The 26,140-nt window shown below is 34.7% G+C and overlaps 1 protein-coding gene across 1 annotated transcript in view; it reads left to right on the top strand.

Annotated features, from left to right (window-relative positions):
- The first annotated feature begins 2,556 nt into the window (after positions 1-2,556).
- LOC145669624 (uncharacterized) overlaps positions 2,557-26,140 on the top strand; it is a 29,193-nt gene continuing 5,609 nt past the window's right edge. Inside the window, exon 1 of the mRNA XM_081737861.1 lies at positions 2,557-3,116. Coding sequence (XP_081593987.1) covers positions 2,764-3,116 — 353 coding nt within the window. The 5' untranslated portion in view covers positions 2,557-2,763. The remainder of the gene's footprint in view (positions 3,117-26,140) is intronic.

The following is a 26,140-nucleotide window of genomic DNA, read 5'->3' as shown; positions in this document are numbered from 1 at the left end:
ATCTATCGACATTTTACCAATTTTAATAAATAGTCTACGACCGCGTACTCTATATGGGATCTTTGATTAATTTTCTTCTTCTAATAAATACATACATACGTATATAAAAGAGATGAACTGTGAAAGGTTTCTATTTTCAATATAACACACCAAAAAATCTTTTTATTTATTTATGTATTTATTCTGCTATGTTGTTGCCACGGGTTCCCACAGGCTGATTTTGGGGAGTTAGGTAGCCTACATCTGTAAATATATTTTAAAGGACCTAGTGTTATCCTCGAAAACGGAACAACTAAACTGGTAACGGGTAAACTTCACAGAGGAAGGCATATTTAAGGGGGCAAAATGGTAAATTTGGAGAAGATAATTGTAATTTGGGTGGGGGTGAATCGATAATTTTAGAGCAGACTGATATATTAGAAGGAAAGAAATATTGACTTCTAGATTAAATGGAGAGATGGTGAAAACCATTATGGCTAAACCATTCCATTTTAGTTCTTAATTGATTTGTTCGTAGTTTAAAGTTGCCTTCAGCACCGAGGTTATATCACTTATGCCCCTACTGCTTCGTATGACAATCAAACCATAGGTGTCAAAACTCGCGAGCCGGACGCTCATGAGCTGGGCACTCGCGTTCAACCGTCCATTGGCTCAATAATTGAGCGCGAGCCCGAGTGAGCCCGAGACCCAATGAAATAAGTGAGCGAGACCCCCAGTGAGTGCAAACCCAATCGAGAGACGTGAGTGCGAGCCCAAGTGAGCGTGAGCTCAGTGGAGAGAAGTGATCGGGAGCCCGAGTGAGTGCGAGACCAATTGAGAACAGGGATCTTGAGCCCAAGCGAGCGCGTGCCCAGTTGACGGAAGTGATCGTGAGCCCTAATGAGCGCGTGCTCAATTGATGGCGAGCCCACGCTCAGTTCGCAATCACGTACACTCATTTGCTTCAGAGTCAAAAAGATAAGAAACGCATTCTATTTGCTGAATTGAAAAGGAAGATTGAAAAACTTTACAAAAAAAAAAAAAAATCTTAGGGTCTGAGCTGTCATTTTATTGTTCAAAGGACTTCAATCACCTTCGATAAATAAACCGACTCTTCATGGTTATTATGAAGGTATGGTATTTGTTTGAGGCAGGTTAGTTCATGGAAAAGTCTAGTGAAAGATTGTTTAAATAAAAGTAAACAAGAGTAGCTCTAGGAATGTTGAATACTTGCACCATCATGGTTGATGTAAAATATAACTACTGTATTATGTAATTTTAATATTTATAAATAAAAACTAAACCAATATTATATTTATATATAAGAATGTTTTTAAAGCAAGGAATATTTATAGAAATATTAAATATAATGCGGACTGGGTATTTAAATGCATCACTGCAACCTTTTACAACATAAGGTGGAATGTTATCAGGACCACAAGATGCTTTTGGTTTCAACGCTCATATAGCATTTTCTATTTCTTCGAGTTTTATTTCATCTAATTGAAAGTTGTTTAATATATTACATTCGGTCAGATTAGAAAGCAAAGAGTCATCGTTTTGTGTGGTTTTCGTTCCTATCGCAAAGAGTTCAAATGAAGTTCCTATCGCGCAAGAGGATGATGGAGATTTTTTGACATCGAAATTATTAGAAGGAATTGTACCAGATATGACACAACCCTTGCCAATGATTGAAGGCGAAACCGAAATCGAAAATATCTTTGTAACAGATGACAAAACACCTACCGAATCGCCGGCTATTGAACAACAGACAGATTGCTCAGTGGAAGGGTTTCGATTTCTTGCTGGATACATCGCTCATCAAGGAAGAAAATACGACACATCAATGGGTACACTATCTAGAGATTGATTCTTCCATACCCGGTACAGCATCTGAAGGGAGCTCCTCCGTGGCTAAGCGGTTAGCGTACGCGCCTTTGGCGTGGGAGAGTCGGGTTCGATTCCCCGCGGGAGCACAGGTGGTTCGGATTCCACGTTAATCAGTAGGTCCACGTCTCATATAGCCTTGCTGCTGAACGGGACGTTAAACCCCAAATCAACAACTGCATCTGAAGGTTGGATCGAGTTTCTGTCGCGTGGTGGTCTCCTCGTTCCAGGAATGGATGTCAAAAATGAAAGGTTTTGAACTTATTTTCAATGACATTAATGGTACCAGCACTATGTCCGGTGAAAAAAAAAAACATTGTAAAAAGAGTAACCGCGAAAATAAGTGAAAAGTATCCTGATATGAATGAACATTTAATTAAGATATATGTAAGAAATAGGTCGTTCATTCGCATAATATACATGAATAATAGAAATAAAATTCTAAAACCAACAAATGCCCACACAAGAAAATCTCGACTAGGCATGCCTCAGCCACAGTGAGGCCTACAACAAACAACTAAGCAGAAAAAGGCACGTAGGTTTATTATTTAAAATTATTTATTATTGTTTATTTCCTGTGCAAACCTTGTCTTGTGTTGCTTGTAGCTGTGCGCTTCGCGTGTCTGATCCTCTACACTTTCTCGCTATCCTAGCTGCTCCTGCAGTGACGTCATTTCACCAGCCAATCAGTGTCCCTTTACCGACATAACCCAACTTTATTCATTCTATTATCCTTGAATCACTTTAAGAAAGAAATACGCAACCGCAGAAGAAGAAGATTGGAAAAATAAAGTTACTTTTCTGAAAGTTCTCGTAAATCATTTCATTAAAACACTGGCAAAGAATATAAGGGAAGTATAAGAACAGTGTTAAATTCTTATATAATTTGAATTCACAATGGCTGGTGAGGCGTCTGTTAAGTTGGAATTGATGTGTAAAGAAGATATTGTTTATGACTTACCTCAGGAAGATCCACTCGAAGGGAAGGGGTGGACATACGAACTGATGACTGACAACAAAGAGTTAATATTATCTACAACGGAAGGAGAGCAAACAATGGACAAGGGTACAGCTTTGGATGTGAAAGTGACCGTTGATATGCTGAAATCAGAATTTGCAGAATCAGATCCTGCATTAGAAAGTAATATAAAAACGCTAAGAAAAATAGTGGTTCAGGAGACTTGCGCGTCGTACTCTAATGACTCCCAACAATTAACCACAAAAAATTTAAATTCAGTTCGGCCAGAAAGGTAATGTTCAATTTTTCATATACTAATTGGTTCAGATTGATAATACGGTTACATGGGTTTGGAAAATTGGTTAAAAGAAATGCTTCACAAGAAGTATTTAGGTATGGGAGATATCTCGAACGTAAGTTAATAAATCTACAATTTGGAAATGGCGTGGCCCACATACACTATCTGTATACCAAATAATAACAAGAAATCGATTTTTTTGTCAAGATATAAAGAAATATATATTTTTTTTAAGATATAAACTACTACTCATACAAATCTTATGCAGTTTATATCTTCATAAAAAAAATGATTCTTTTATTATTGATTGCACATTACTCACTAATTGTTGCACATATTTAAAATATAGGTACTCGACGATATTGTTTTATTTATATAGAGACTTTTGTAAAATAAGAAATCGCGAGAATGATATTCATCCTAAAATTTTCTAAATTAAACGTGGAATGTATTATATTGGAACAAAAACTATGAACGTTTGTAATTTTACTCGGGATTTAGCTCAAATGGGTCTAGCCTCATTTCTCCGGAGGGCTTAGAACGACATTAGCAAACTACAAAATAAAGAATATTTTTACCAACAATGGATGTTCATTAATTGTAGAGGTCCATACACAAATCCATTTCATAGCTGCACTAATTTCTTTCAGGGAAGTCGACTTTTTATATTCTCAGCAATCATTTCTAGGGTATGGACCTCCATTTCTCAATATAGGATCACTTTAGGGGCTTAGTAAACGTACATGATATATGCATTATTGTACAAACAAATATAACGAGCATGCGCTAGATGGCCAGTAAATAGAAGATTGCTATGCAGATTAGGGCATTACGCGGAATGTTGGTAAACGAGGATAGCGCATAATACTGTATTTAGTATAAACTTACATGTCTTGCGTGTTGAATGTGTACTTGAACGTTCCTAAGTTTTTTTTAGGTAACATTCTGAAATGCTTTCCTTGCTTCCATATTTCTGTTCCGAAGTACCACAATACATTAGGGACGTAATTTCTTAATTATATGGATTCCTTCATTCCCAAACATTTTTCTAGTCCCGTGTCATGATTTGACACATTGAATTATGATACTCCATTTCGTTTACAGTGGTTACTAGATACCGTAACACGGGGTTAATTTGCACATCGGTCGTTAGTTTGCACGAAATATGAAAAGAGTTTCATAGTCCTCTGTCGGTACAACCATGAACTGTAAACAGGAAGTTTCAACTGAACTGTAAACAGATAGAAAATGTAACTGTATTTTGGCTATAATGTTGGGGTTAGCATCAGTTCTAATTACCAGGAGGGTTTGTTGTAGTGGTATGAAAAGCAGTTACTGTAAAAACAGCCTAAATTTAAAAGAATTTTCGTCGAAGTTATGTGATTTTCGTAGAATACTGGTGCGTATAATTGGACTTTGATGCAATTCTTGAAACTGAAATGTGAGACGTTTCATACGTGGGGTTCCTTTCAACAACATACAAAAAAGTATGTTGAACATACGTTACTGTGCAATGTTTTCATTCAGTATTTAAACATTTGGTTAGAGTGCAGTTTATGCCGAACAAGTGATTTTGTCACTGAAAGTGGCATTGGAGAAACAGAATCACAGTCACTGGAACAGGTACGGAATCGTTTTTATTCCTTCTGTTGGGAATGTTGTTTTGGTGTTTTAGCGCTCGGTGTCAGTGATATAGTCTCTTGTGCTGTAATTGGTTGGTTGTGTTAACGTCGCTGATTGGTTGTTATGTACTAATGAGTGATCATGCTGTATGTTTGAATTTGGTAGTTGAACATGTGTTACTTTGGTGAAGGAAAGAGAAGGTAGTGAAGTGTGCCAACTGAAGTTAATTTCGATGTCGGTTCGTTCTTGTAATATTGTCCAGGATTTGAACAAACCGTTTTACGAGTTTGATTGTTCTGATATTTATTATTTTTTTGCTTAAACATGTTTGTGATACTGAAGTGAATTCGTATCGTTTCGGAATATTGTGTGGATTGATTTAACATTGAAAAGAGTTTGTTCGGTAGACGCAAATTTAATGTTGGTCGAATGCGCTGTAGTCAAAGGTGGATAGGCGGTGATATATGCCGTGAAACTAATGAGATATTTTTGAGGGAGTGTAGTGAGAACTCTCGCAGTGCTGATTCTTTTTTAAAAATTATTTCTAAGAATTAACAAATCCTGATTATTACTGATTGTTGGAAGGGGTACGTGGGTTTGGCATTTTTCTTCGTCATGCTTGATTGATTTATAATTGGTAGTGAGTGTTACTTTATTTTTTTGCTGTTAATTTTTCTGTATTACGTTAGATTTATAGTAGTGGTTTTATTATTTATTGTGGTTTACGAGTTCTTAAGTTCTTAAGCGGAGGGTTTGGGGGGCTGTAGCCCCCCATTTAGATCTCAAAATTGATAGTCACCGTTTTACCTGAATTGATTTCTCGGAAGACTAGCGTCAGTTCTCGAAGATATTGCCCTTGTACTTAGTAATTGAAGAGTAAATTCATAATGAGTGTGGCAGATCCTTTGGTTAGCAATCGTAATCTATTATCATTGTTATGATATATCTTAGTTTGCTGGTGAAGTTAGATTACGATTGCTTATTAGGTGGTCTGCAAAACTTCTGCAGAATTTACTTTTCGATTGCTTCGATTCATGGACTTATTTTTGGGAATAGATCTCTGAAGTGTTCCGAGGAATCGGTTCAGGTGAATCGGTTCCAATGAATGTTCGGCATAAAGTGCACTCTTACCAAACATTTTAGACTCTACACAAAACTGCCTGCATTTTATTAACATTGATATTGAAATGATGGTATCGGTATCAGTACTTACTTTGAATTATCGATATTTGTAAAGGAAATTATGTATTTTCTGGTACCGACTCTGAAACCTCATTCTAATAGTTTAAAATATGTCCCACAAACGTGCCAGCTGACGAAAAGAAAAAATAATTTTTGTAAACTGATTTGATTTGGTTATTCCCTTTGTCCAAGAATATGATCCGAACACTAATCAGTTTAAGATTTACGGGGTTTGTAACTTTCAGGCTGAAACCCACCCAAAATTGCATGATTTTTTTATATTTTTTTTAACGGCAAGTCTGCAATTAGACTCAAACAGTGACTTTAATCTGTTCTTACAGGTTTAGTCACTTCCTGGAACTATTTCTGCGTGAGTCACTTGTTCGTGCCTTTGGTGTGACGTCTTAGTTCAGAGATTGGTGGTAGTTCATATTTTTTCTACTGTCTCTCTGTACACTCATATGGCAGTTTGTTACTGTGACGTCACATGTTCTGTCTGCTTGTATGTGTGTGCTGTTGCTAGTGGAATGCGGTGAGCGCGTAATTGAATTTTCGTTTCAAAGAATTTGTACTTGTCGTTTATAAATAAGTTTGTATTACGTTCGGATACTAACTCATATCGCTATTCAACACTGTGGTTTAATTGAGTCAGACAAAACCTGTGATGGCTGTGGTCGAACGCTGAAGATATTCCCGACGTATGGTAAAAGTGGTCGTTTATTGGTTAGTCTTGTTTGTAATAATAACAAGTTTGCTCGCTTTAATAAATCGACGTCTGTGCAGAAAGGTAATGTGTAGTTGAGTATTGCTCATGCGTTCCTGCCATTTTACTTTTTCGGGAATCAGAAACTATGAGTTCATTACTCATGAGTGTTCTGGTATGGCGAAACGGCGAGTGCTTTCGTTTTTAAATTGATATTATTTTTATTCTTGATTTGCTTTGCATTTGAGTATTTGGCAAAGGATTTGTTTTGCTGCTGGTTTTTTCATTATCTTGATGAAATGTAATTTATTTTTCCTTGCCATGCTTCACTGATTTATAATTAGTGATGAGTGTTTTTTTTTTTTTTTTGTTTAATTTTTGTCCTTACGTTAGCTTTATAGTAGTGGTTTGACTAAATATTATTTTTTTGGATGTTTTTATGGTGCTTGAGTAGGGTGTGGGTGAGGTGGTAGTCCCCATATAGATATCAATATTAATAGTCAGCACTTCACCTGGATTGATTAAGAATGGTGTTTAGTAACATTTTGGCCCTTGTCTTTATGATATAATTCTTAACATTGTACATTATTTTGACTCGGAACCGATTGAACTGATCCGGGAGCAAACTGGATCATTTTCGGAATCATTCCTAAACTGCTTCCGACACCGGATCAGATAAATCGTTGCAGTCACTGTTTGAGTCAAAGTAAAGATTTGCCTGAAAATCTATTGCTAGTGCTTCCTACATGTATAAGCTGCAAGCCCAGTCCCCAGAAGTCTAGTGATTTTTTTAAAAGTATTTTTAAATGAAGCGCCTCTCATACTATTTTTCTGGATCTGCCACTGTTCATTATTTGTTTTCTAACAAGCAATCCGTTACAGCATCTACCTAAATAGGAAATTTACCTAAATTTAAAACAGAGGAGGCTCCAGTGGTAATAATTTCCTGTCTGAGCGGTATTTTGCACTGATGCAAATTAACCGCTAGTAAACGCTTAAACGCCTTCTCCCCGTTTTACGTTTTTTATGACTTTATAACGTTTCGCATTTCAATTTCAACTACTGCATCGAAGTCCCATTGTAACCGTCCTGAGTTCAAGTCACTGCTCGGGCGAACATTCATTTGTAATCAACAGGGGTTCGTGGTCTCTCTTTGGGCGAACATTTATTTGTAATCGCCCAGTGTTCGTGTCGCTGTTCTGGCGGACATTTTTTTGTAACCACTCCGTGTAATCTGGTCGCTGTCCGTGGCTCTACCAGTAAGTATCTTCCTGTTACTTGGACTTACCTGGACAGGACGATAAAGGACCTCTGAAAGAAAAGTTACAAACTGTTTCCAAATGGCTCGTCGGTCTCAATAATGAGATGAGCATTAGGCGCCGAGAGGTTCGGGTGTCTCGTCTCGAAAACCTCACGGACGATCAGACGGTCATCCAGACCATAACGCACACAAACATCACTCATACAAACAACGAAAACACACTGGATTAAATAACACTATACTTATTTATTAGAACACTATTTAAAAAAAAAATAGCGAAGAGGAATGAACACAACACTGAACGCTAGATATATATAATAATTTTCGTCGCTGAAATCACACTTTGCCCTTTTCGGGCAATATAGCCCTTTATATATATATATATGATTATAATTCAGATATCACTACAAATGCTTCTCTCACACCATTGACACACTTGGGGGATTAGCACTTGGGAAAAGTTGTCTGGATCGTCCTACGATGAATCCAGTTGTTACGCTGAACAATCTTAAAGCGTAAAGGTGATTCTTCAGCAAATTAAAGAAAAAAAAAATCTCCAAAGTAGAATGCTGATGTGGGTGGGCGCGTGTATAACATTTTAAACGCACAAGGTCTGCGGACCTGGGATTTCACTAGTTGGGGCTAGCCAAAAAAGCGTCCTTCACCGGCTAAATAGCTTGTGTCCCTTCACAATAAGTCGTATCTGAAGCTCGACACGACATGCGTGGTTACGGCTTCCAGACCTGGAGTCAAACTCTCTGAGCATCCAAGCTCAAGCTACGGTTTGCAATGATCCACTGAAAGTGTTGGCAGTTCATTTCAAAAATCACTCAGTTAACTCACCTGTATGCACATACAAACAGAATATAGAAAACAATTTATGTTAATTATAGTCAACTGCCCATAATGCACTAGACACAGCGATAACACTGGCGTGAGAAAGTACAGATAACGAACTGCAAAAACTGTGAGGCTGGTGCCACTTTGGTTGCTAAACATCTGGTCAGCCCGTATTTCTCTTATCTATTATAATGTTTCCATAAGCGATTAAAGAAAACACTTAATTCAGTTCCCAATAACTATAGAATATATACTGTGTATATAATGAGTCAGGGAGAAACACTGAAATGGTTAGTCATTCGCTGAAATGTTCTCAGCAAAAGCGATGTTTAAATATATATATGAGAAAACGATGAAAGACTTCTTTGTCCAATTGTTTGGGAAAGAAGCAATTCCCACCGAAGAAAGAACTTATGTGCGTTGCAGAATAAAGTACAAATTGAAAATAATAATCACTGTCTACGAAATATACAGAGTGTCCAAAAAAATCCTTCTATAACCTGGTGGCGGTTATACCATTATACAGGGTAGTATTCTACGGAACTAATTTAACTTCGACGGAAATTCTTATAGATGATATCTGTTAAATTTTATCATCCTTTACAGTGACTTTGCAGCCTTTACCTCTACTAGAACAAACTTTCCCGGTAATTTGAACTGAATTAACCGCAAACATTATAGCCGAAATACAGTTACATGTACTATCTTACGGTGGCAGTTGAAACTTCCTCTCTACTGTTCATGGTTTTACCGACAGAGTAGTGTGAATCTCTTTTCAAATTTTGTGCAAAGTAACCCCGTCTTATGGTACTTCAAAGTAGTATTATGCAAGACATTTTAGTTTTGATTAAGAAGAGGGTGTTCTAGTTTTTATTACTTTTACTTTAATGTTACTTAATTATGCACCAAGTCAGACGGTGATGACATCAATGAATGAACGGTAGAGTGAAAAAAGTGGGAGGAAACGTCAGAATACCGCGAAAACCCAGGTACACGTTTTTGTTCCTCAACTAGAAAACCCGATTGACGGAAGCTAAACGAACTAGCAGAGCTTTACCACTTAGCCACCGTGCCTACAATAAAAATAAAATAGTACCACTGTACAGCTCTCCTATAATACATATGTTATACTGATATTAATTTATTTTGCAATTCAGAATTTAACTAAAATATGATATAATTTAGAACATGCTACTCGAAACTATTGGCATAATAGATTTGGTCTCTTTTTTCCCTCTAACTTCTGCGCTGATGACGGGTAATTAATTAATGTAACTGATTGTAAAATTAATTTGTAGCACTTTTACGTCGGGAATCGGACTCGGGACCACGTGCACCAATGGCACACGCTAGCAATTCGAACAACGGCGAAGGCTTTATCCACATGCACAAACTGTTTTATGACGAGAACATGACAAGACTAGTGATGCGCAAATTCCCGGGAAGATATTTTTCGGAAAGATTCCCAAAAATGGGAATTTTCTGGGAATTTATGAAAAATCACGAATAAAAATGCATTCTATTTCTATATATCAGTTCAAAGTTAAAATCGTTTTTATCTCACAGTATATTATTACAGTTTTCATCAGAGGAGTCTTTAAAATTTATATTCTGAACGATGTTATTTTATTAATATTTTATTATATTTAGAGAGTACGCATAAATGGATATTTATTTACATAATGTTCTACGAAAGAAAATATGTTTCAAAAATGGTATAGTAAGTCCACATACTTTTAAACTGCTAAAAAGTTTAAATTTACTTGTAAGTAGATTTTTTAAACTTGACTCTACTACTGATATAAACATAATTAATTTTACATGTTATAAACAAATTAGGTTGGGAAGTCCGAATGCCTCATTAAAAATTCAAGCCTGAGGCAGGAGACAGACCGACGTCAATTTTATCAGTGATTCAGGGTTTATTAATAGTGCTACATCTCTATTTCCACGTAATTTTAAATTAATCAAAAAGGTTCTTTTCATCATTTGTAAATTAGTACGTTGCTATTTTGGCTATTGTTTATCTTTGGTGGACCATCATATGAGCCTAATTTTTGGGATATTTTATTCTGATGCGGTTGTTTTATGGCTTCATATAAAACAATAGGCGGCAAGTGACCTGCCAATAAAGGTAGAATAACTATGATGATGAAGATATTAAATTATGTTACCAACATTAAATTCAGACGGCATTGCCGAGCGAGCGTTAGCGAGTGAAGTCGGGATAGAGCCTCGCAGGGTTCTTTGTTTTCTATCTTCGTTACCAGCAATTCACTTTCTTTTCTCACATAAATCACTTCCTCTTACACTTACGGTTTGTGCAAATCCCCTACCGCCCTAAAAAATTTTGTTCGATACTTTCTTGAGTACTTGAACATCACTATCAACTCTTTTGTTCCGTAAATTGTCCTACGTTTTGCTAGTTTTTGGCCCCTATACCCTACTTTTTAGTTCAAATGGAAATGGAACTTAAGAAAATCATATTATTAGTTATATAAAATACACTCAAATGATTTTAAATTTTTTAACGACCAAATTCTTTAAAACCTAGAAGTAAATCATAATATATTAAAGTAATTAGTCATATTGTTCTTATAATTTGGAAGATAAAGTAAAGAAATGGAAATAAATTTTTTCCCTGGATTTTATAGGCCAGGGAGAAAATCCTGGAATATTCAGGATCTGAAATAAAAAAGTAAGAAATTGTTTGATTCATTCCTTCTGTAAGACCCTCGAAAATTTTAGTCATTTCACTTGTCTTTTATATGGTGTGATTTCAAATTATAACCCCTATTGTGAAAAGCAGAACGCACGCCATTAATAGATCCAAATTCTAAATATGTTACAAATAAAACGATTGGGTATAATTGTATAGCTCTTACCTAGGATATTATTATCAGTTCCTAGATTATAGAAAATGATAACTTATTATTTCACTCATCGGGTAGCGATGTGATTTGAAGTGAAACAACTCCAACTTAGTTCCTCAGAGCGCGTAAATGAGAGTTCAAAATTTAGAGTAGGTAAAAAAATAGAAGAAATAGATGATTTTAGTTTCTGTTATCTACAGATATAATTGTATGTTTTATATTGTATCATATAGCAACAAATGTGTTTCCCTCAGTTATTACGGATAAGACAATTTCAAATTATATCCTTTGTGTTGAGAAGGGGAAAAAGTATTATTACCAACCACAAGTTTGATAATACTTCAAGAAGAAGGATTGGAAATATTTTCTTGACTTCGGATTTCCTTGTTTCGGATTTGTACCCTTTACTTTGCAGCTATTCTACAACCAACTTTACGGAATAAATAATTTATTTATTTTCATTTTTAGTAGTTAACTGTAACAAATTAGGAGTTTGTGCTTTCTACAATTTAGAAATTTGTAAGAATATCTTTAGCTGGAAACTACAAAGAAAGTTTCAACTCGTTCTATTTCAAGCGCTTTCCAATTCGTTTTTTTTTTTTTTTTTTTTTTTTTTTTTTTTGCGTTGTTCTGAGCCTATCGTAGAGGTATATATTTGACGGGGCGCGTACAATATCCAAGAGGACAGAATCCAAGCTAAATTCTTGCAAGGCGGACAAAATCCAAGCGGATAAAATTCAAGGAACAGTATCATGTGCGTAGCTGTGGTATGTGCATGTAAACACTCTAATTAAATTGTTTGTTTGTTTCTTTCTTCAATTGTCATGCTTCAATTTATTGAAATAACATCTCATTTACTTTTAAAGAACTGAAAATCCAATAGAACTTTTAAGATTGTCACAGTAAGAGTGCAGATTAGCTTTAATTACTTATCGCATCCATATAAAACTATATAAAAGTATTATGTATGTACAAATACATTGTAAAAGTATGTATTTTCATCTCAGTTTTATTATACACAGTATTTTGAAACAAGTAATTCTGATACACTGATCAAACTTCCGTCAGAAATGATCAAAATGTGGAATATGTACGGTAGCTGTAGAATGTTTTTTTTTTTTTTTTTTTTTTTTTTGTATTCTCGTGTTTCGCTTATATATTCTAAATAAGTGAAATATAGATGTACCTATCAAGATCAAAATGTGAATATGGTAATAGTTGAATGCTGAGTATTTTTTTACTCGTTGTCATCCACCATTTATTATATTTGAAAGCTATTGAAGTATGTATTTTTAATAATGTAATAGTCTGTGAATTAAATAATGTTGAAGTGTTATCTAGAAAATCGAAATGTGAAAATGTGTCTAGACAAACTAAATGAAAATGTATACATAATTTGTTATTTTCAAAAGTGTAACTGATGTAAATACTTTGAAAGTAGAGAAGTAAATTTTTTAAATTTAAATTATATCTTTTTAATATTTTTTCTACTTTAATTCTCAATGAATAGAATAGAATTACGCAAGTGCACTCTTTTTAAGACTGGGTTGCTTTGCTGTTTTTTGTTATCTCCGATTTAGCAAGTCAGTGCCTTCATTTTCTGGTTATTTATGTGAATATACTCTTTTTAGTCAAAAGTTTTCTGATCACCCTAAATTGGATCCACCTGGGCATGTCATAGCAGTAGCCAGAATATTTTATGAATAATCTGCATCTGCACTTTTACTGTGTCAATCTTTCATATTTTATTGGATTTTCAGTTCTTTAAAAGTAAATGAAATGCTATTTCAATAAATTGAAGAATTACAGATAAAACTTTAGAATGCATTCGACAATTGAAGAAATAAACAAATATACAATTTAATTAGGGTGTTCACAGGCACATACCACAGCTACGCACATGATACTGTTACTTGGATTTTGTCCGCTTGGATTTTGTCCTACATGCAGATATTTGACATGCTGCTATTCCTAGTATAAGACGCAAGTAACTCGTGAGTGCTTTTTTTTAAATGAAGAAGAATGTATTAATGTCCGTACTGACAAACAATGAAAGAAATTTTGATCGTAGCATTAAACTTGTTTCAAACTTGGTGATCAGAAGGGCTCCTACTCTGCGGATGGTATAATTTGAGACCGTTTCATTTTTTTTTAGGCGAGTGAAATGAATTGAGATCTTATTCTAGAATATAGACGAATGTAAGAATAACCCAGGTACAAACTTTGATAAACTTCCCAACCATTCTATTTGAAACATATTGCAAAATTTATCAGCTATTGCCAGTAATTTTGCTTCTAATTGCAGAGAATATAATTTAAGATCAAGATATTTCTTACTATTTGAGTGAAATAAATTTTGTTATTCTGCTTTTAGATTTTAGTCAAGTGAGAATGGCCCTAGATACAAGTCCCGCAGGATTTTGTATTTTTTATTTAAGAAAAGCTTTGGAATAGAAGATTAAGAATAGATTTATCATTACAAAATAACTATGTAAAGTATGTTTTTTGACAAAATAGAATCTTACAAGTAAACTTTACGTTTGGGTGAATCGAGTTGCTGACTGAGACACATACGAGAAAGTAGCACTAAATGTGATCAGTATTTCAGTGAAGTTGTAGGTGCGAAGCTCCAGGGGTTTAGGAGATACAGCTACCAGAACATCACATGGAAGTACAGAATAGTCTTCATACAGTTGGAGGTAAAAGCTCTGTAAGACCTCTTATAACGACAAAAGATGAATAACAAATACATGGGTACGTATTAGGACTAGGAGGAAGTCATATAGTAAGAGTATACCTGACGGCGGCCATCTTGAAATCCGCCATTTAGAATTGAGGTTAAGTTTTTAAAATAGGAGTAGGGTCATGTGATACATGATTTAGGGCTCAAATTTAATCAGAAGAACAATGGTGACGTTAATTTTGATTTACGCGCAATTGGTAAAAAATTACAGGGAAATTAAATATTGTTGCAGCATATGTATTAGTCCTTTATCCCACCTTGTAAATTTTGTGTTAATGATAATAATTAAGTTAAAAGCAGGTGGATAAATATTAGGTCTATGGTAAGAGTTGCCTTGATATCGGCCATGTTCAAATCCGCTATTTTGAATCAGACAAAAGTTTTAAACAAAACGCTTAACATTGACACCTTGTTAATAGCAAATTTTACCATAAATCCAACGGTATAACTATTTTTGCTTTATCATTAACCAGCATTTGTTATCGCATTAACAAGTTGCTAATTTAAGGAAAAATGACCAAAGTGGAATTGATTATAATTGAACTTGGGTCTTTCTTCCAGAAAAGTCCTCAATTAGTACAATCAATATGTAGTTCAGAAAAGAGTGCACGACCTGCACAAATGCTCTCCTCACAGTGAGCACACCTGACAAAGGCAATCGAGTCACCTTGACACAATCAAAATGGTGGATTTGAACATGGCCGCCATCAAGGCAACTCTTACCATAGACCTAGTATTTCTCCACCTGCTTATAATTTATTTATTATCATTAACACAAAATTTACAAGGTGGGGTAAAGGACTAATACATATGCTGTAACAGTATTTAATTTCCCTGTAACTTTTTACCAATTGCGCGTAAATCAAAACTAACGTCACCATTGTTCTTCTGATTAACTTTGCGCCTTAAATCATGTATTACATGACCCTATTCCTATTTTTAAAACTTTACCTCAATTCAAAATGGCGGATTTCAAGATGGCCGCCGTCAGGTATACTCTTACTATATGACTTTCCCCTAGTCCTAATACGTACCCACATATTTGTTATTCATCTTTTGTCGTTACAAGAGGTCTTACAGAGCTTTTACCTCCAACTGTATGAAGAATATACTGTACTTCCATGTGATGTTCTGGTAGCTGTATCTCCTAAACCCCTGGAGCTTTGCACTTCACTGAAATACTGACCACAACTTCACTGAAATACTGACCACATTTAGTAGTTTCTCATATGTGTCTCAGTCAGCAACTCGATTCACCGAAACGTAAGGTTTACTTGTTAGTACCTTTAAAAATGTGCCCAACGTCGGCTTCTTCTTTTTAGTTTTCCTCTAAAGGGAAGTGGTCATTATGACTACTAATCGATTTCTGACTAACCCGTTACTTTCAATTTTTGTTAAAGGGCAGCAGCATTTTATCAGATAATGTTCTCGCAGTACATTTGAGAACTGTATTTTATAATGGACTTCTCGTTCTTATATATAGAACTCCTGTAGCCTGACATCATCATTATTATTTAAATTTATTTCAGAACGATGTTAAGTCAAATTTCATTTTGGGTTAATGAGATGTACTCATAAAGTGCCAGCGAAGCGTTTTTTATTTATTTATAAATTAGCTCTGTACAGTCCAGATTAGAAATATAATAGTAAATACGAAATTATTAAGTACATCCCGCCTTTCGAACAAAATATTTTAGTAGCATAGAAAACTACACTGTCTAAGCTGAATTTCATTCTGGGTTGCAAGTTTACATTAGGAAAGCACGATGATGGCTATGAATCCAAGGTTTTATGAGAGAAAGATATAAACTGCTTTAAGAAAAACTATTGTCCACTTTTATTATATTTCTTACACGGGGGAATATGTTCCATGATCCAATCGAAAGTGCAGGAACGTGAGAGTACAAGGAACCAAGACTGACGAGAAGGTTATGGAGCTAATGGTTTATAGTTTACTTGTGTATCAGTTTTTTGATATATTTTGTGTTTTCACGTATATTTTCCTTTCTTTAATTTGAACCTTTTCTCAATTTTGAAAAGTTTTTTTCACACTATTTTCGATTGAATTCCACCAAGATATGAGTTTTCTACCATTTTGTCAGTACTTGTGTGTATTGATAGCTTTTATCATACTTCATATTGCCTTTTTGGACAGTTCCATATTTTTTCACTTAAAGATGTAAACTCTGAGCTATTCCATATAAAATCAGGAAGTTTACGAGTGAAGCCTCAAAAATTAGAGTTAAATTTTACATTTTAAGTAGTATTACCAGTTGGCGAAAAAAAGTGGAAGGCTGAAATTTTTTCGAAATCAGTTTTGAAATTAAAGGTTCTCAAAATACTGATAAATTACCAGCAAAATATTCCATGCTTGACATTTGTTCGATTAGTACTTGCAGAGAGCTCAAAGCTCATAGGATACTAGCAAGTAGCAACATAACACTTGCAACATAGATATTTTCTATTTTGTATCCAAGTAGTATGAGAATCGTCAAAGTAATTTGAATTATATTTTTATTACTTGTTTATGGTATTGAACAATTTGTTAAACAACTAATTTATATTTTAACTGAGTGTGACGTGAGAAGTCACGAAATATCAAAACTGTATGCAAGGTGGCAATAATATCATGATAGGACAGCACATAATTTGGGTACTACTTTCCTAGTGTCATCATTAGCACAGCTGCGGAACTATATCCAAACAAGCAAACGGAGTGAAATGAGTAGTATATACCCAGTCAGAAATATTCACTATATACTGTTTTCGCATCAATAGTAATTGTATTTAACCGTAGAACTAAACTTTAACAAACTTGAAACCAGAAACTTAATGAAACGACATAATGATCTTACCTTCCTCCAGACACTATTATGTTTGGACCTTGAATTTACCATGAAACCATTGTCTTCAGGAATCTTAGAAACACACAAATCTTGAGAGATAAGGTTGGTAACTACTCTTTACATCTCTTATACGGTACAGCTTCTATACACTATTCATACAGTATACGGTACAGCTTCTACACAATATTCATCTTAGCTTCTACTTTCAAAAAAAAAAAATAAATAAATAAAAATAAAAATAAAAAAAATAAAAAAATCGCAGCGAAATGATAGCTATTTCTAAATGAGTTACTAGGTTTGGAACCACACCTGCTCGAAACACAGGTACCGTAGTGAGTCATCAAAATTGGCAGAAGGCAATTTTATATACACATCCAGGATAACAAGGCTACCAAGTTGAAATGTGCAAAATATAGCTACAGAACCAAATATTTAAACATGTACAAATTTTACCATGAATTCCAAATTGAAAAGTTGAATATAATATAACTCAAAGATAGAGTAGTCACATAGATTGATTATTTTATATCTGTGGAATCAAACTTCAGAAAAACGATCATGTGGCATTTCACTATATTTCACGCAAAAGCCGTTGCTTGTAGGGAGCGTAAACCCATGGCCGATAGGTTAGTACGGCGTTTGGTCTACCATGCAGTAACATGTTAGTCATATTTGATGTTTAATTTTCTAATATAAAAATTGCATGATCCATGACCTGTAACAACTTCCATCGTTTCTTTGTATAATTCTCTTTCACATTTCCTAATTTTAATAGTCGGAATGTATTATTTCAATTTTTCCTTTTATGGTTAATTTTCACCATGTTTTGCATTTTCTTTTGATGAATGTTTTTAGGTACATTACTAATAGGAATTTTTAGAATCAATTCTTAAATGTTCACCTATTTCTTTTAATTCCAATTTTTTTATTACTTGTCCTAGTCAGCTAACCATTAACATTTAAGGAGGCTGGCGTTCTAAGAAATAGTAGCTCCTTCATCCAGGTGAATTGTTTCAGTGTATGTCTTATAGCTGGACACCGACCATGACACGCAAGGATATTTCTCAAATTGGAGCAAGAAAGAATTAATATTTCGGCATCACTTAGAGAAGCACTAGATAGATAGGATAAATTTAGTCACGTTGAGTTCTAAGATATGAAAATTAGTGCAAACATAATGAATATAATAATGTGCATCATGCCGAGACAGAGAAAGATGGACAGAACAACAAAATTTTAACTCTTAAGCATAGACAGTCTGGATTTCTCTCCTGCCCCATCTTTCTGTTTGGGTTTTCTCTTCCCTTACGGAATAAATTGCTTTTAAAATAAATAGCGAACATAATTTACAATGCTTAATTCATTAAAAAACAAACTGTAGGCGAATGGAACGTAGAATATTTAGAATGAGTCTCACACACAGTACAAATAGAGGAACAATCTAAGGCGTATGTTGAAAACAGCCATATAACTGCACACTGCCATATAGTTGCCCCCGGTTCCATTTCAATTTTTAATTTTATTTACTGTTTTTAGATGTCTATGGATAAACATGTGGCTTCAGAAAGAAAACCTTGGATCTGTAGATCAAGATCAGGCAAAAGGTAATCCACAATCTTCAGAACTTACTGTTGCGTCTACATATATGTAGGATTAATCGAGGACTTGCATTGAGAAAAGCTAATCTATCCAAGATAGAAACACTTCAAATTTGGTATTGGCGCACAATGTTGCGTATAACATGGACAGAAAAAAAAAATAAATGAGCAAGGACTAAGGGACGCTTATGAAGAACAACAGATCATGAAAATAATAGTAAAAAAAGAAAAAGCATGCTTGGCTACCTTATTCGGCACTCCGATTTTATCACCATGCTGATAGCGGGAAATGCAATAGGAATTCCAGGAAAACGAAGACCAAGGATATAGTATGTATACAGTTACGAAGAAGAGACGTTATGAAATTTTAGAACTTATCTTCCATGGTAGAGAAAAATTTCATAATTTCCATGTTGCCCACCTACCTATGGTTGGGGAGAACAGGAAGAAACCGATGCTTTGAAGAGGGATCTCTCAAATTTACGATATTCACACTACTTCCTTAAGGATGATTAGAAAGTTGATTCCATAAATCTACGAAACCAGTTCTACCTCTTCAAGGAGGTGTCCTCACCGATAATCCATGCGGGAATGACATTTCGTATCTTCGTTAGGTAATGTTCGTGCAGTGTAAATAAAACTACGAAAATAATATGCGCAAGCTCTCGCAGGAATACATCGGAACTATGTCGTGTTATTTTTAAAATAACTCGCGTTCAAATATCGCCTGGTACAAGCTATATTTAATTCTCAAAACATTGTTTTGTTATTAATAATTTGTTTTCTGCATTTCTTGTAGATATCTTAATTTTATGTACCAGTGGTTAGTTGAAGCTAGTTTTGGTCAAATATCTATACACTTCTATTTCTTTCTTTTGACTGCATGGGTTATTCCTGTGGCCGTGAAATCGTGTTTTTTGTCGTTGTTAGAATCTTGTAAATATAATCGTAACGCTCATATTGATTTTCACCTTTTTCCCAAAAGTTTTCACATCCCTCTCTCTCTCTCTCTCTCTCTCTCTCTCTCTCTCTCTCTCTCTCTCTGTCACTTGTTTATTCCGTTTATCCCAGCTTTGCTACGGCATATCACGATTACTTCCGTACCTACGTTTTGTCATAAACCGAAGCTGGGGAGAACGGTAGACAAAGCGTAGATATCGTAAAAATGGAAAAGTGAGCAAATGATCAAATTAAGCTCAGATATTAAAAAACTAAAATTATCTTGCGGTGAAAATCACAAAACCTGGTTAAACTGTATAGAAAATCTAATAATACTGAATGTAATTCATACAAATTAAAAGAACATCAAAAGCTTAAAAATGCACAAGTAGCTTTTACTGTATATGTTTACGGCCGTTTCGACTTCTTTATTTCCACCTTTGTCTTATTTTTTTCTTTTAATACAGATGGCCGTATGGCACAATTGATAAATTAAGATTTCACGTACTCAAAATAATCTTCGACCGGTCAACTCCTTCAGGGGCGTTGCAGTTATAACAATATCAGACGTTCCACGTCGGATAATACCAAGGGTCCGCTGGAGTCCTTTGCTGATAGTAATAAACGATCGTCCAAGCCGGCACAATTATTCCTTCCTTTTCAATGATTTGGAGCCAGAGTTTGTCACACAAAACTGAAATTACAAACGAATGTTAAGGTGCTAACACATATGTACTAGTCACTTCACTACTGATTTCTGCACAATATTAGAAAAAACTATTTTACACGAATGAGTATGCAAATATCGTACAATCACTGATGATAAACTAAAAAAAAATCGGCCCTAACGCATGCAAGCGGCGATTTAGCTTGCGAAGCTCAATCCGTACAAGGGGAGCACTCATAAGAGTATAATGTGTGTTTACTTTAGAACAATGCACCCCACTCGCCTTCGTGTGTGCCCTTCCGAGCGACGACCAGGCGTTCGTGCAAAGCACTCAAGGTTCTTTTAGCAAACCAAAGCTTGTATATGGTCAGCCGGGAAAATCCCGATTTTCACTCCTAGCATCGGGACCGGAATTATCGTCCTATTAGCTTTTAGTTATAGCAGTGCGTAGGTGGAGGGTGATTGTCCCGAAAGTCAGATATAAAGAAACAGTCACCAGAAATGCAGCACTCACGTGATCAGTGTCCTCCTCCATATACGAGGCTTCGTTAACAAAGTTTAAAATTAACATATTCCAAAACTGGTGTCGAATCTGGCGTAATATCACGACTATTTTTTTCGACTATTCGGAAGTAGTTCAAATTTACTTTTATATCCAATTTTATTGCTTATTTTATTAGAGGAAGAGTGCTAAAATCTATCACGTTGCAGTTGCTTGTAATCGATTCTGCATTCAAAAAGTATGTTCATTTTTTCCGTTGAAATTCAATTCCAACTGGACATGGTTAAAATTATCCGTCTCCGGTTTCAACATTTATCGCTATAAAACGAAAATAATAACAGGTATGTAGCAGCTGTGGTTTTGTAAGTGATTAGTAATCCTGTTATTGGATTTTCATAGAGAAGAACTGTATAAGCTGTCGAGCAGCTCTTCTGCGATCGGGTCAGCGTCCCAACGATATGTTCTGTCTTCTTCCTTAGCTTTCTGTTCAGATTAGAAGTGCTTCAAATTAAAAGTTTTTTCAACATTTATCTCTATAGAAATGAAAGAGTAACGGATAGCTAGTAATAGATATTTGATAGATCTAGCGCCCAAGGAACAGATTCCTTCTTCGATCTTGTTAATATATGGGAACATATTGTTACAGATGTACTACCTCATGTTTGAATATTGAATTCGCATAATTTTTAAGTCGATTGTGAAACGATATTCCCTTGTTTAATTTTGGGTATTGTACAAAATGTTTAATAAACCCCACCAGGTTGATACTTTTAGCCATGCATAAAAAAGTTGTAGCTACGTAACAGATATATGGCAGAAGTTACGTGAATGATTAATAAAAAATGTGCCACCTTCACACTTTCTTTTTTACTGGCATGAATTTTAACCTTTATCCTGATTTGAAATATTATTTTAGTACTAGGCACTGCTGTTATTTGTTCGTTTTCGAGCCAATATTGTATGTTTTAACCAGTACAAGATTTTACCATTCCGACATTTACGTTGGTTATTTCACACATTCCGCTAACACCGTATCAGTTGTTCATAAACAGAGATATTTTACGAATTTTGTAACTTTTTGAACTTCTTCATTATAGTTACCTTATTGTAAACATAATGTTCGGCCGGTATTGTGTATGTTGGTGATTCTACCTACCTGCACAATTGTGTAGGTCAGTGCTGAAAGAGTTAAAGATGGTTATTAACAACCAGGAAAAAGATGTTAAATTTTGAATAACTTACGTAGCGTGAGATGAAGGAAAAGAAATTTTACGTGCTATATATTTAGTTAACATTTACAATAAAAAACATCACATTCTTACACAAATAATGAAATCGATATGTCTACGATAGGCGTGTCACGTCGCTTGCGTCAATAATATGCTTGTGAACTGTAAAACTTTTGTGAAATTTTGGTGTGTCAAAAACGAAAAGATAATATTATAGGACACGATACTCTAAGAATGGGTTATAATGATCGAAGTTGGCATGGTTTAGTGTGGGATGATACCCAGTCGAGAAGTTAAATTTATGAGTTGTGGGACTTCGGGTTTGGTTAATCACTGGGTGAATGAGTTTCGTATATTCTTGAATGTATACTAAAATTTAAAGTGGAATATATATTTTACTTTTTAAGCTATTACTGCTAAAATTACACATTGAAAATTACTATGAACACTTCAAATGAAGGTCACGTTTCTTGCAATTGAGTTACTCTTTCGGCCTTCATTCACAATTTTGCGAACGTATGTTCAGTATGTTGTACTTTCTTGTAACCAGCGAAACAAACACCTGATCACGAGGGTGCTACCTCTGCAACAAAGTGTGCAGAAAACCAATGCTTAAGTTTAACTTTGAAATTTCACAGATAGTACAGTAAATACAACCAGAACGAAGCTTATGCTTATTGTCCCTGGTTCAGGATTTGTGCACGAACTTGATTTTAACTCGTACTTTATTGAGATGCGGACTAGTTTCAGCACGCATTTATGCGAAGAAAACATATTTTGACTGAAATAGTATAAACAAAATGTATACTTTCTTCGAAATGCGATGGTAAAGTCGGGAAAAGATTTTCTTGAAAATTTATTTCATATGTTAATTATTATTATTTTGTCGTTTTCACGTTGTAAGTGTTTATAAATGTCCAGTGTTCGTTACAACATTAGTCATGTAGTATTACGTAATTCTGTTCCTCCAAGTGCGTGTTTAAAGAAGGTATATTATGTATGATGCCGTTAAACGTACGTAGATATACTTAGTGAAGAGTGTCCGTAAGTGTTCTTCCCTGAATATTGTATTGTAGTAACGCGGGAATGAAACAGGAAATATTACTGTAAATTATCAAGGAAAAAATAGTGATTCTTCGATATTTTTTTCCCAAGAAGTAGGTAGATATACTTCTCCATATAAGTAAATTGCTCCATAAAAGTAAAGAAGAACGTTCGGAAATGATAAAGGCGTTGTTTGAATGACAAATGATGAAAATACTTTGTTTCGGAGTAATTTTTTAAAGTCGTATACAACAAGCCTTTTTGCTGTTTTTGGCGTTGCTCTTGTTAAAACATCTAAAGAAGTCCATACGTTGATTTGAAGTTTTCAGCTTAATTTGACAACATCCCCTTGAAAACGTAGTTTTTCTACATTTTTTTATGCTAGCAAAATTGTGAATACTTGAGTGCATCAGACAAAGCCTGATTAAGTTCTGTACATTGCATATTCATTTTATATCATATGGTAAATTTATGTATTATGAAATCTGCGCAAAATTGTCCGTTTTCATCTCGTAAGTCGTAGATAACATGCTTACTGGTATAAAGTAAAGATTTTTCATGATAAATTTCACCTCCCAAGCATAATCCACTCATCAGATACTCTGCTTTTAGCGTAAGATTTATAGCTTTTCTCTTATTCGTAGGATGTTCATTCTAGAGACAGTAACGTAAGAAAAGATAAAAAGTTTTCTAAATGAGATACACCATACATGTCTGGCTAATTCCAGACATGTAAAATTTAATTTCAATCGATTCAGCCATTTCTGTAGTTAATACCAGATTAGGTTGATGTCAATTTTTTGTACTGAGGTATAATATGCAGATTGTTCGTCTTCTCACTCTTGAATGTTGCAACTCCGAGAACGCTGCTGCTCGCGACACTTTTTTAAAAGTAAAAAAGCTATTGTGCTAGTTGTCCTTTCTCTAACAGGAAAGACCACTTAGATTATAAGAGTTGACGTACGAATTTAATCCTCTTCCCATCTTTATGATACCCATTTCAATGAACGTAACGTAATAAAATGCCACTTAAATGTAGACGCTCAACATATTAAACAGTTTAGCTGCCTGTATTTTATAATGTGATGCATAACATATTTCTTCAATTTTCCGGTATTCAGAGTGTAGCATTTATCTTCGTACGCCCTATTTATTTTTAAAGTAAAGAACAATAACGACTAGAGTGTTTCACGATGCTAATAACACTCGAGAGGCATTGTTTGCAAAAACCCTGTAATAGCAAGATTCCAAACCCAATATATATATTTCGATTTGTGCGAATGACATTACACCAGGTTATGATAAATTTAAATTCTATCTTTAGAGCACAGAGATAAATGCACTTGTAATAATCTAGGAGTAACGAAGGTTTTAATGGTTGTCCACATTATCTTAACGTGGAATTCTGGAATCGTTGTATCATGTATTTCAAATAAGTAGATAAAAATTACAAGAAATTAAAAACTCTATGCTTCTCAAAAGTATTTATTTAATAAGAATGTATCAGATGTAACTACGTAGCTACATATCAATATAGGCAAAATTTTACTATCTCAAGGTATCAGACTATAAAATCGCAACTAGAAATTTGTATACTTACGGAAATCACGTATCTTGTGCAAAATTTTAAAAGTTGTTATATCGTCACTTTGTTTCTTTGTAATCATAGCGACAGTTTTTGGTTGCTGCAATTGCAACAAGTTCTTCCGATTTTTAAATTTTCTGACACAAAAAGTAATGATATATAATTAATGTTAGTGACAACGGGTCTCTATTTTCACTTATAATAATGAAATGTTTATTCCACATAGCACAAAATAAGTATTTTCGTATGTACCAGGTTAACTCTGATAACATATATATCGTGACGGACATAAGTCTTTGACCAGGTAATGGCAACTGCTTTGAAACAAATGCAGCTTATGAGAATTAGGTCTTTCATATCTGTATTTTCATGTGCACAAGAAACATACTTCTAAGTCATGATCGCAGTGGTTCTTGGTGAGTGGTGGGTTGTATTGTGTCATGGTGTTGGTGGGTCGCAGTGGGTGATATGCTGTTGACCCACGACTGACTTACCAACCGATTCAATAAACAACTCCAACTGTGGGACTTTCCGGAATATCCGTACAGATTTGGGAAAAGTTCCAAACAATATGTAATGGTTACATTTTAGGTTAAGATATTGCTAGTCTACCGTTTCATCTTTGAATAGAATTGCGATTTGCCGTGGCGTTTTTCTACATATTTTTTCGTGAGAAAACGTTAATGAGCAATAGAAAATACAACTTTTTCGATTCGGATCGGTTTGGGTTAACAGCTTGAAAATAAAATCCTTTAATGTCCAACGATTATGCCTGTTAGGTTAAGGAAGACTATGATTAAAGCAAGTGAATTATAATAGACAAATTGGTGAAATGAGAAAGTGGGAGTATCCCGAGAAAACCCCCGAGCACGATGTCACTCTCAACCTTGTTTGCCTTGAGAACGAACCACGCACCCCACACATCAGATTGTTTATTAGACTGGGTCTCACTTTCGATTCCCGTTGGGAAAGCCTTTTAAATATTAAATGTCCTCGATGTATCTGTGTTCGTGTCCAGGTCGTTATAGGTTATTGGAAACACCTGTAAAACAAGAATAACCGAATAAAATAGAGATAAGTTACGGAGATACTTTGGGTCTTCTTAAAATTTAATCTTGAATTCACTGGACTACACTATGTTATCTTGACCAAAATCAGTGATTAATGGTTAATAAAAAAATTGGAATCGTAAATGTTTGCAATTCGCTACATAGCAACTCTTACATAAAAGAGGAATTCGCAACTCTTACTTAAAAGAGCGGTCTTAAGGTAGTGGCTTGATCATTCGCTTTGGGTGTTAGGGGTCCGCGGTTCGATTGTCTTCGAGGATATTCTGAAAAAAATATAATTTAGAATGTTAATATTTCTGATATATAATAAAAT

The sequence above is a fragment of the Thermobia domestica genome, chromosome 14 (genome assembly GCF_964235325.1).
Source record: "Thermobia domestica chromosome 14, izTheDome1.hap1.1, whole genome shotgun sequence".
In the NCBI taxonomy this organism is placed as follows: Eukaryota; Metazoa; Arthropoda; class Insecta; order Zygentoma; family Lepismatidae; genus Thermobia; species Thermobia domestica.
The sequence above is the reverse complement of the archived record's forward strand: the minus strand, read 5'-3'. Positions and strand labels throughout refer to the sequence as shown.